The 12,578-nt window shown below is 43.8% G+C and overlaps 1 protein-coding gene across 1 annotated transcript in view; it reads right to left on the bottom strand.

The window, feature by feature from the left end:
- The window catches only part of man1a1 (mannosidase, alpha, class 1A, member 1), a 557,208-nt gene that overhangs the window by 126,885 nt on the left and 417,745 nt on the right, over window positions 1-12,578 (bottom strand). The window contains exon 5 of the mRNA XM_038799696.1: window positions 9,099-9,193. Within this exon, the coding sequence (XP_038655624.1) occupies window positions 9,099-9,193 (95 nt within the window). The remainder of the gene's footprint in view (window positions 1-9,098; window positions 9,194-12,578) is intronic.

Below are 12,578 nucleotides of genomic sequence, written 5' to 3' on the forward strand. Positions count from 1 at the left end.
AAATGGTATATTGGCCTTCATAGCGAGATGATTTCAGTACAGGCGCAAGGATAACTTGCTGCAATTATACATGGCCTTGGTGAGACTACACTGTGCTATAGAGGGAGCACAGAGAAAGTTTACCAGATTGATTCCCAGGATGACCGGACTGGCATATTGAGGCTGGCAGAGATTGAGTCGGTTAAGATTATATTCGCTGGACTTTAGAAGAATGAGGGGGGATTTCACAGAAACTAAAAAATTCTAACAGGACTAGACAGGGTGAATGCACGAAAGATGTTCCTGATGGTGGGGGAGTCCAGAATAAGGGGTCACGGTCTGAGGATAAAGGGTAAACCATTTAGGACATAGATGAGGAGACATTACTTCACCCAGAAAGTGGCGAGCCTGTGGAATTCTCTGCCACAGAAAGCAGTTGAGGCCCAAACGTTGTCTGCTTTCAAGAAGGATTTAGATATAGCTCGTGGCTTAAGGGATCAAAGGATATGGGGAAAGCGGGAACAGGTTACTGAGTTCGATGATGAACCATGATCATAATGAAAAGCAGAGCAGGCTCAAAGGGCCTGCTCCTATTTTCTATGTATTCATTAATGCATTGGTAACATCTACTTTTTATGTGGAACAACAGTTGTTGCTGCAGGCAGGCATGCAACTGATGCTTGTGACAACCTAAATCATGAAGGAACCCACGGTGAAAGCTCAAAGCTATTCGAGGACACGACCACAGCTAAAAGGGAAGAGGACAATGAAACTCAAAGTATATCACTCTTACCGGCTTTACTCGTTACATCCTCAAAAGATTTCAATAAATTTGCTATTTCCCTTTCATAAAATCATGTGAAATTTGTCTGATCATACTGTGATTTGCTAAGTGCTTTGCTAAGATATTGTGCACTTTCCTGACCAGTGATGTCAGGCTAACTGGCCTGTAGTTTTCAGTTTTCTTTCTCGTCGTGTTACATTTGCTAAATTCCAGTCTGCTAGAACTTTTCCAGAATCCAGGGAATTTTGAAAAATCATACCCAGTGCTTCCACTAGCTCTACAGCTATCTCTTTAAAACCCTAGGATGTAGGCTTTCTGGTGCTGAAGATTTTTTAAATCTTAGTGTCTTTTGCTTCTTCAGCACTTGCTCTCTGCTGATAGTAATTATTTTAATTTCCTCTCATTTTAGCTGAAAGGTTACCCCCTATTTCTGATGTACAGCTTATGTTCTTCTATTGTGAAGACGAGCACAAAATATTTGTTCAATGTCTATGCCATTTCCAAATTCCTTGGAATCATCTCTCCTGTCACTGTTTCTAAGGGATTGGTTAAAGGGTGGGAAGCAGAATAAGTATAAAATCCATACCCTCCAGGGCAGAGAATTCAAGCTGGCAGACTGTGACAAGTGGAGTACTACAAGGATCACTGCTTCTGCCTCAACTGTTTACAATTTGTATTAGAGACAGAGTTTTGTATCTAGGTTTGCTAACAATACAAAGCTAGGTGGAAATGAAATCTGTGAGTAGGACACAAAGAGACTGCAAAGAGTTGGTGGGCAACAAAATAGCAGATGGAGTAAAGTATGTGAAAAGGGGGATATTCACTTGAGTCAGAAGAATCGAAAAGCATTCAATATCTGCAACGTTGTGTGCAGTTTTGGTCTCTACATTTAAGGAAGGTTAATCTTAGTTGGTTGGTTTAGCTCACTAAGCTAAATCGCTGGCTTTTAAAGCAGATCAAGCAGGCCAGCAGCACAGTTCGATTCCCGTACCAGCCTCCCCAGACAGGCGCCAGAATGTGGCGACTAGGGGCTTTTCACAGTAACTTCATTGAAGCCTACTTGTGACAATAAGCGATTTTCATTCATTTCACATGGGGCAGTACAGTGAAGGTTCACGGAATTGATCCTGGGATGAGAGGATTGCCCTACAATGAGAGACTGGGCAAACAGGGTCAACACTCTCTGGAGCTGTGAAGAATGAGAGGTGACATAAAAGATCGTGAAGAGATTAGACACCGAGACATTGTTTCTGCAGGCTGAGGAATCACAAATATAGGGGAGCAATCACAGGATAAAAGAGCTGATCATTTAGGCCCAAGATGAGGAGACATTTCTTCACTCAAAGGGTTGTGAATCTTTGGAATTCTCTACCCAGGAGAGTTTTGGATGAGCCATCGTTGACTATATTTATGGTTGGCACATGTATACAGATCTTTGGTCTCTCAGGGAATCGAGGGTTATGGGGAGCGGCCAGGAAAGTGGAGTCGAAGCCAAGATCAGCCATAATCATAATAAATGGCGAGGCAGGCACCACAGGCTGAATAGTTTACTCCTGCTCCCATCTCCTGTGTCCAGGCCTTATGACATCTACCCTACTGCAGCTAGAAGTGCAGGCAGGTAAGGGATGGGTATGGTGTCCCTTGTCATGCCACCTAAATTTAAGATCCCTGCCTGCTAGGGGCTGTAAAATTTTGATCTTGGTTTAAATTCAGAGACACTGCCAAGAATTCGGAATAGGAAACAGAAGTATATCTGGAATTTGGAGGGATAGAGAGAACTTTCTGCCCAATACTGATCACAGGAGGTATGATAAAAGAAAGACAGACAACAAGGTTCATGAAAACCCGATGGTGAGAGAAGGCCAGAGCACCAGGCAACGAGCTTGCTCCTCAAGACATAGGACATAGAAAGTACAGCACAGTACAGGCCCTTCGGCCCACATTTAAAAAAATATAAATTTAGAGTACCCAATTCTTTTTTTTCTAATGAAGGGGCAATTTAGCCTGCTATTGCACTCCTATAATTAGCCTGTGCCTCTTTGGGTTGTAGGGGTGAGACCTATGCAGACACAGGGAGAATGTGCAAACTTCACATGGACAGTGACCTGGGCGGAATTGAACCCGGGTCCTCGGCACCATGAGGCAGCAATGCTAACCACTACACTACACTACACCCCACTCTCAAGATATTTTATACATTAGGGGTGATATATAAACATATTCTTATTGTATACTATCCAAGAATGTAAAAATGTTGATAGAAGAGATCTTCAGACATGGACAGACTTAGGCTTGAAAGAGCACCATAATGCTCTTTAATCTGATTTTACTTTCCATTCAGCTATATAGATATCAGAGCTTTAACCATGTAATTGTGATCCAGATTGGAAACAACAGTACTGGTTGAGGGCACAACATAATCCGATTGGCGTGTATTTTATTTCTGCGCTGTGGTTCCAGACTGACAACCCTGCATAAACATTGTTACTTTTAGTTAGGGTAGACGAAGAAAAGCTGATCCCGTTAGCTGACTGCACAAGGACTAGGAGACACAGTTTTAAGGTTTTAGGCAGGGGATGCAGAAGAGCCTTTTTTTACACAATGATTGGCAATGCGATGGAAATGAAGATGTCAGCAATTCCATAAGGAAATTGGGTGAGTGCTTGAGAAAGAGGGGAAGAGGACTAAATAGATTGCTTTGTTGAGAGCCAACATGGATTTGCTGGGCCAAATGGCATCCCTTTTCGCTGTCGTACATATACCACTCAGTGACTCTTAACACAAACACATTTTAGTGGTTGCAGGTGTCAGTAAGACTCCAAGTGAGAGTGTTTCATCAATCTGCTGTTATCCATTTTAAAATATTTCACATATTTTACAAAATGAAAAAGGAAGCATTTGTCAAGGCCAGTCGGCTGGGAACACACAAAGCAAGTGTGGAATACAACGAAAGTAGAAAAAAAAACCTAAGCAAGGAGTCTAAAAGGGGTCACGAAATGTAATTGGCCAGGTGGATTAAAGAAAATCCCAAGGCTTTTTACATACATATATAAAGAGCAAGAGGGTAGCCAGGGGGAGGGTTGGCCCACTCAAGCAAAGGGGAGGGAACCTATGCATGGAACCAGAGGAAATGGGCAAGGTATTAAATGAGTACTTTGGATCAGTATTCACCAAAGAGAAGCACGCGATGGATGATGGGGAAAGGTGTGTAGATAGTTTGGATCATGTTGAGATAAAAAATGAGGTGGCATCGGAGGCCTTGAAAAACATTAAGGTAGATAAGTCCCCAAGGCTTGATGGGATATATCCCAGAATACTGAGAGAGGCAAGGGAGTAAATTGTTGGGGCCTTGAGAGAAATCTTTGTATCCTCACTGGCTACAGGGGAGGCCCCAAAGGATTGGAGAATGGCCAATGTTGTTCCACGCACACACAAATGGTTTGGAGGAAAATGCAAATGGTTTGATTAGTAAGTTTGCGGACGACACAAAGGTTGGTGGAATTGTGGATAGCGAAGAGGATTGTCAAGAGGATAGAGCAGGATATAGATCATTTGGAGACTTGGGTGGAGAGATGGCAGATGGCGGTTAATCCGAACAAATGTGAGGTAATGCATTTCGGAAGGTTTAATACAGATGGGAAATATTCAGTAAATGGCAGAACCCTTAAGAATATTGAAAGGCAGAGGGGTCTGGGTGTACAGGTACACAGATCGCTGAAAGTGGCAATGCAGATGGAGAAGGTAGTCAAGAAGGCATACAGCATCCTTGCTTTCATTGGGCGGGCATCGAGTTAAAAATTGGCAAGTCATGTTGCAGTTTCATAGAACCTTAGTTTGGCCGCACTTGGAATATAGTGTTCAACTCTGGTCACCACACTACCAGAAAAATGTGGAGGCTTTGGAGAGGGTGCAGAAAAGATTTACCAGGATGTTGCCTGCTATGGAGGGCATTAGCTATGAGGAGAGATTGGAGAAACTTGGTTTGTTCTCACTGGAACTCCGGAGGTTGAGGGGCGACATGATAGAAGTCTACAAGATTATGAGGGGCATGGGCAGAGTGGATAGTCAGAAGCTCTTTCCCAGGGTGGAAGAGTCAATTACTAGGGGACTTAGGTTTAAAGTGCCAAGTTTAGAGGAGATCTATGAGGAAAGTTTTTTGTTTTTTTTTAACACAGAAGATAGTGGGAGCCTGGATCTCGCTGCCAGGAAAGGTAGTGGGAGCAGATACGATAGTTACTTTAAAGGGGCGTCTTGACAAATACATGAATAGATGGGAATAGAGTGATATGGTTTCCGGAAGGGTAGGGGGGTTTTAGTTCAGACGGACAGCATGGTCGGTGCAGGCTTGGAGGGTCGAAGGGCCTGTTCCTGTGCTGTTACTTTCTTTGTTCTTTGATCAAAAGTGTGGCCAATTTCAACAAATGGGTTGATAATTCTTGGGCAAAATTTTTTAATCCAAATTCTTCCTTTCCAAAAATTGGCTTTTTGAATGAAGTAGTTAAAAGAAAAGAGTTCATTCAGTTTTCGCTGCCTGGGCAAACATTTATTGATAAGATATTTGGCCCATCGAGTCTGCTCCGCCATTCGATCATGGCCCATTATTGCCCATCCCCAATTGCCTGTCTCTTTAACCGCTGCTGTCCATGTGGCGTTAGGGAGGGAGTTGCAGGATTTAGACCCAAAAAGGAAAGTACAGGGATGCCGATATATTTCCAAGTCAGGATGATGAATAGCTTGGAGGGAACCTTCCAGTGGTGATGATCCCATGTGTCTGCTGTTCTTGTCCTTCTGAGATGGTAGAGGCTATGGGTTTGGAAAATGCTGTCTCAGGAGCCTTGGTGAGATCCTGTAAGACATCTTGTAGATGGCACATCCTGCTGTCATTGACAGAGCGAGTGAATGTGTGTGGGTGGGGTGCCAATCAAGTGGACAGTTTTGTCCAGGCAAGTGGAGAGTATTCCATCACACTCCTGATGCTGGTTCACCACCTGCCGCAGGCCCAGTCTAGCAGCTATGTCCTTTAGAAGTCAGCCAGCTTGGTCAATAATGGCGCTACCAAATTGCTCTTGGTGATGGACATTAAAGACCCGACCCACAGTACATTCTGTGCCTTTGCTATCCTCAGTGTCTCTTCCAAGTGGTGTTCAACATGGAGGAGCTGAAGGGGTGGCGGGCTCAGTTGTCAAGCGATATGTGGTGACCTGGAGTAGATGTTGAAAATACCCAGGGAAACTGCCTCCCAACTGTACGCCACTGAACCCAGTGATGACACATCATTTGAAAGGTATGATTCCGTGAGCCATGTTTTACTAGTCTGAGAGACAGCTCACCCAAATTTGGCTCAAGTCCCCAGATGTTAGTAAAGGGGCCTTTGCAGGGTTGCTGTTGATGTTTCCAATACATAGCTCAATGTCAGGTGGTCCAATCAGTTTAATTTCTTATTAACTTTCCAGTGATTTGACACAATAAGGGCATTTAAGATCCACAGTTGTGGATCTGGAGTCACACGTGTGCTGGATCAGGTAACGATAACAGATTTTCGAAACATCAATTAATTTACAACAATCAACAATGGCTTCATCGTTAGACTTTTAATTCCAGACTTGAATACAAATTCCACCATCTGCCGTGGGTTACCCTGGGTCTCTGGATTATTTGTCTAGCAACAATACTGTGCCACCATCTCCCTTAGATGGTAAAACTAAAATATAAGTAACTGATATGGAGGGAGAAACAAACAGCTAAGATAAGAAAGCAGCACGGTAGCATTGTGGATAGCACAATCGCTTCACAGCTCCAGGGTCCCAGGTTCGATTCCGGCTTGGGTCACTCTCTGTGTGGAGTCTGTACATCCTCTCCGTGTCTGCGTGGGTTTCCTCCGGGTGCTTCGGTTTCCTCCCACAGTCCAAAGATGTGCAGGTTAGGTGGATTGGCCATGATAAATTGCCCTTAGTGTCAAAATTGCCCTTAGTGTTGGGTGGGGTTACTGGGTTATGGGGATAGGGTGGAGGTGTGGGCTTGGGTAGGGTGGTCTTTCCAGGAGCCGGTGCAGACTCGATGGGCCGAATGGCCTCCTTCTGCACTGTAAATTCTATGTAAATATCTATGTAATATATACATTGCTATGGGTATACAGAAGCATTTAAAGTTTTTCCTCAGCAACCTTAATTGCTGAAATTAACACTGTGCAAGGTGAAACTGACTCTCAGAAGAACATTTCAGCTAATTGAATGAGAGGAATCAGCCAGTCTCCTTTGTGGGTGGGGCAGGATCAGAACCAGCCGCAATACTGTTCATGCTGCATGGTCCGTTGGGCCTGCCAATATGCAGGACAGTACATTTGTGGGGTCGGGCCAACCCCGGAGCCATTTGAAATTTGTGTGGGACAGTTCTGGACACCGGTCCCTATTTCCAGCTATTGTTGACTGTGCAGGATAAGGGCGCGGGTAACAAAAGCACACCCTGCAATCCTGACATAGTTGGCTCCATTCTGAGCGGAGGCATCTCATAGCTTTCCACAATTATCAAGTGGTCGGGCCAGCTTCTCCATAACCTATCATTTACGGCCCCTCAGGGGTTACAAACCATTGTCTGGATGTTAGCACCTCTTGAAAGACAAGTTCAAACAGCCAAACCTATGCTCCCCATGCCCCTTCCAGGGCACCTCTATTCCATCCATTTCATCCAGTATCTAATGGCAAGCGGTGAGATGCTAAGAAAGGAAACACCCATTCAGAAAAAAAACTGCTATTCTAGCTACCCTTTAAATGTGTCAGAGAGAGCAACAGAGTCATCAATAACAGCAGCATTAACATCTTCACCTTGCCCAAATAAGCATTCTAACATTGTCAAAAAAGATCACTTATCAGAACAATCAAGCATAGTGAACACTCCACTTCAGTTGTACAAACAGAAGCTCTTGCTGAGCGAATGCATTTGTTCAGCCAAACATAGGCCACCTGCAAACTGTTTCAGTCGACATAGATGGACAAGCGTCTGTATTCTCCACTTGTGCTCATTATCAATTTTTGACCAAGCTCGAAGGCTCACATGATTTAGCTCAGCAAGTGGCTCTGGGAGTGAAATTGAGTTTTTAGTTTGCTTGATTGATCCCTATGTTGTCATAAGTTATTTTTTTCTGTTATCTCTTTTGGGGGATCTGTCTGAGGTGTATAACATTATGAGGCACATAGATAGGTTGGATAAGGTGGTATTTGCCCCTTAGTGGAGGGGTCAGTAGCCAGGGGGCATAGATTTAAGGTAGGAGGTTTAGAGGAGATGCAAGGAAAACCTTTTCCACACAGAGGATGGTTGGAATCTGGAACTCACTGTCTGAAAGGGTGATAGAGCCGGGAACCACACAAATCAGCACTTGAAATGCCATTGCATACAAGGCTACAGGCCAGGTGCTGAAAGATGGGGTTAGAATAGGTAGATGCTTGATAGTCGATGCACGGGCGTGATTGGCCAAAGGGCCACTTTCTGTGCTGTAAAACTCTGTGACTCTTGTCAATGTCTGAATGTTTATTTAGGCAAGATTAAGAGGTGTGAAGTGGTTAGAGCTGCTATCACCGATACTATAATTGATGTGTCTGATTGCCACTTGCAGGAACAGCAGGCTTTTTCAAAGATCATGTCTGAATGGGTGTTTCTTTTCTCAGAATGTCAACACTTGTCATTGGCATTATATGGCTTACTGATCTGTATGTCGTGCATACTGGGTGAATGGGCATGGAAAGGGCCTGGGAAATGTGTGAGAGCTGGGAGGATTAAGGGTTTAATTGCTTTTAATACAACTGAGGTAAAGTCTCAGAGAACGGAGGTACTTTCGAACCAATCTGCCTCACTTGCCTACCTCCATGGCCACCTATGATCTGCTTCTGGAGCTGGTGGACATAACTCAATTCTACCCCTGCCATCCCAGTGCAAACATTGGCCATGGGCATGATGAGGCCTTTTAAACGGAGACCGGTGTGCCAAGTGAGAAACTTCCCACCTTGGTGGAGAAAAACCGGCCCTCATTCTCCAGGTTCCTACAAGACTCCGTGCTTGTGGAAGGCACCGGATGTCAGCACTTGAGGTACCATACAAGACAGCATCTTGGAGGAGGAAGAAGACAGAGCGCGAAGAGCAATAAGAAGCTACAGTAATGTGTTTTATTCCAATAATTTGAACAGCTCAAAAGAAATACTGAAAGAGAAACTACAGAACATGCCCTTAAATTTATCAATGTCAATTTGTATTCCACTTCAACAGCAATGCATTTGTAAACTTAATATTTACACCCAGCAACTTTATGAAGAAAGGTCAGCAGCTTTATAACTGCTCTCGTTACCTTTTAATGTTCAACAGAGCCCAAGGGATTCCAGTAGGTGTGTTAAAGGCAGGCAGGAGTTTCTCTCCTAGTTCCACAGCTTTGGCTCTGAATACCTACAGAAAAACAGCAATTTAACAAATACTATTACACTGATGCCAAAAAACTACAGGAAACCAACAAATGCAATTTGTACAAGTGAAATCCTACAGAAAAACAGGTGTATTGACATTAAAATCTCAACCCAGTCAAATATAAGAATGGCTGCTTACACGGCCCCATTTGTAATATAATGGATTAACTGTGAGCTGTTTATCATTTCATTGTGACGGTCTATGTTATATGTCATACTTTAGCACAATCTGGTTGCTAGATGTTAAGCAGCAGTTGTTGAAACAACTAATATGCGCACATATCCACCCTTTTTGCAGGTTTCTAGATCACAGTGTCAGAGAACAGAAGGTGAAGCTAGAAAAAGCAGCCAATGCGCATTTTTGCAAACAAAACATTTAAGCACACATTACTTACTCATTAAAACTTTAACTCTGCGTTTTAAATCTAAATTAGAACTTTGGAATTACAGGATGACAGAAAACAAATGCTTTGACTCCAGCTTCAGTGCCGAATACAGCAGTTGTGCATTATGATCCCAGATCAAACCTCAACAGTGGCTAGGATACTGCACCAGAAACCCCAGTATTTTATTTAAATTTTGTAAGACTGTGAGGGGAGGGTACCTTGCTCCAGGAGTGATTTCAGTAAGAAATAAAGATATGGGTGGGATTCCCCATTACCCGACGCCGATATCATCATCGACGTTCGGGCGGAGAATCGACTCCCGACCCCCAAATTGGGGCCGGCTCTGGTTTGACGCCGGTCAGTCATGCATCGCCCCCTTGGAAATGGCGTGATCACATCGCTCGCCGTTGCAACGGTGTTGGCGCGTCATCAGCTGGCACTCCCGCGATGCTCTATCCCCGGTGGGGCGAGTTCCCGTTGGCGCGGGACACGTGTGGTCTCAGCGGTCAGGAACCCAGCGTGGCGGCTGCAGACCACTCGACCAGTATCCATGCTACTGGCCAGGGGGATTTCCGCGAGGGCTGAGGGGGCTGGTGGGGGATGGCCACATATGAGGTCGCGGATGGCGCTTCGATTTTGGCAATGTAGCCCTGGCTACCTCCTTTATCCTAACAATACCACAGTGGACTTCATGCAATTGCTTTAATACACCTTTTCTGAATAATAATAGTGGAATGATGATTAATTCCCCAGACCAGATCACTTGCCTGTAGAGATAACTCAAAGTTTTAAGTGGAATATAGTTTTGGCTCAGGATTTGCTCCTGAAGACTTGCCCCAAAGGACCATGTCTATAACCTCGGACAGTACTAGATCCTTTCTAATATCCTGCGGTTACAGGGGTGTTATCTACTTGCTCGAAGTAGCAAACATTTCCTCATGATCTGCTTATTGATTAACTATTTGGTAAGGGTAGTCGGGAGAGCCCATCTGCATTCCTATGCAGGTTTGACTAACTAAGCTTGATCATGTATTTGTGTGCTGACAAGAGCAATGTCAACCTCTGCATTCTGCTCGCCGTCAGTGATGGAATCGGAGTATGAGGTCCAAACATAGTTGTTAGTGGACAATGGTCCATCAATAAAGTGTGCATCTGCTCATACAGAAATTGCTTTAATAGTTTTATTCCAAAGATTATTTCTGGGGCTTCTTTCTTTATCAGTGCATAATTGCATTCGGCTTTATTCATGATCCTTGAAGGCTATCGTTTCTCTTCACCTGTGGGCATTATGTGGGAAGCCACCATCCCAGCCCCATAAGTTGATGCGTCGCATGCCATTTGCAAGGGTAAATTTGGATCAAAATGTGTCAGGAAATGTGTTGAGTAGCACCTCTTTAGCTTGCACGAATATTCCCTCACGATGATCCCCACCCATTTCCACCTTTTATTTTGACACAGTAATTTTCCACGGATTTTACAATAGTTGCCAGATTGGGGACAAACCTTCCCTAGTCATTTAAGAAAGATCAATATTGGTTGATATTTTGGGGAGTGGGTGCCTCGGTATAATGGCTTTGACTTTTGAAGACGACTTATGCAGTTCCTTGGAGTTGATTACATGACCCAGATACTCAATTGAAGATTGGAAAAATTCACATGTCTTCTCTGACACAATCCCTAATCTTCTAATTAGTGTGACATCTAGGTTGCTGATATGTTCTTCCTCATTCTTCCCAGAAACCAAGGTGTCATTCAGATAACAGTGGCTCCGTCTAATCCACTTAAGATGTGGACCATAGCTAGTTTGAAACAATACTGGCATTCAAGTGATGCCAAATGGTAATATTTTGTAAAATAACTGTGTGTGAGACAATCGTCAAGAACTGTTGTGAATTCTGATCCACATTCCTTTGAAGGTATGCTTGACTGAGGTTGATTTTATTTAAGTGTTGGCCTCTAGCTAACGCAGTGAATAACTCATCAATCGGGGTAGAGGGTGCTGCTCCGCACACAGTACAGGATTGATAGTGACTTTAAAATCATCACATATCGTACAGATCCGTCTTGATTCATCATGGGTACAATTGGAGTGGCCTAATCACTCACGTTAACGGGGTTATGAATTTTCGTTCTGACCAGCCGTTCAAATTATGCCTCGACCTTAGGTCTGATTGCGTACAGCATTGACCTAGTCTTTAAGCATCTCAGTTGACTTTCGTTCTTGATCTTCACGTTTACTGAGATAGCCTTTATGTTTCCCAGCCCACCATTGAAGACAATGGTTCTTCACGATTTTGGGTAGACACAATTTGGAATCTATCATGAGATTTACCTCCGTCCAATTTATTCTGATCTTTTCCAGCCAAGTTCTTCCCATTAGTGCCAGATAATTTCCTTTGATTATGTGGAAGGATAAATCTGCCTTCTGTCCATTTAACTCCGCTGTTACATCAAAGTGGCCCCTCAATTGAACCACTTCTCCAGTGTAGGCTTTGAATACTATCTTTGAGGACTTCAGAGCAATATGTTGGAAAGTTTTCTTGATAAACGATCTCTGGCACCAGTGAAACAGCTGCCCCAGTGTCCGCTATCTTCACAGGCTGACTGTCCAGTAATGGAGTGACTCAATATTGGATTGTCGCACCAGCAATGGCGAGTACATTTAATGGCAGTTTGTCTTCAGACTGTAAATAGAGTTCCTTCTCAGGTCCTTTTTGTACTTGTAGTGCTTGCTTCCTGCAATTTTTGCATGATGCTTGTTTTTTCTTCTAACATGCCCATGCAACATGGCCCTTTCTGCTACAATTTCTGTACATCATGTCTGTGCACCAGGAACCTGTAGCTGATTGCCCAGTTTTTGCACACCTATGGCAAGTGTGTGCCTGTGTTTGCATTGGGATTACAGTTGACATCTTGTGAATTCTTGTCACCCAAGAGAAAATGCTGGAAAATCTCAGCAGGTCTGGCAGCATCTGTAGGGAG

This window comes from Scyliorhinus canicula, chromosome 6, assembly GCF_902713615.1.
Source record: "Scyliorhinus canicula chromosome 6, sScyCan1.1, whole genome shotgun sequence".
Taxonomy (NCBI): domain Eukaryota; kingdom Metazoa; phylum Chordata; class Chondrichthyes; order Carcharhiniformes; family Scyliorhinidae; genus Scyliorhinus; species Scyliorhinus canicula.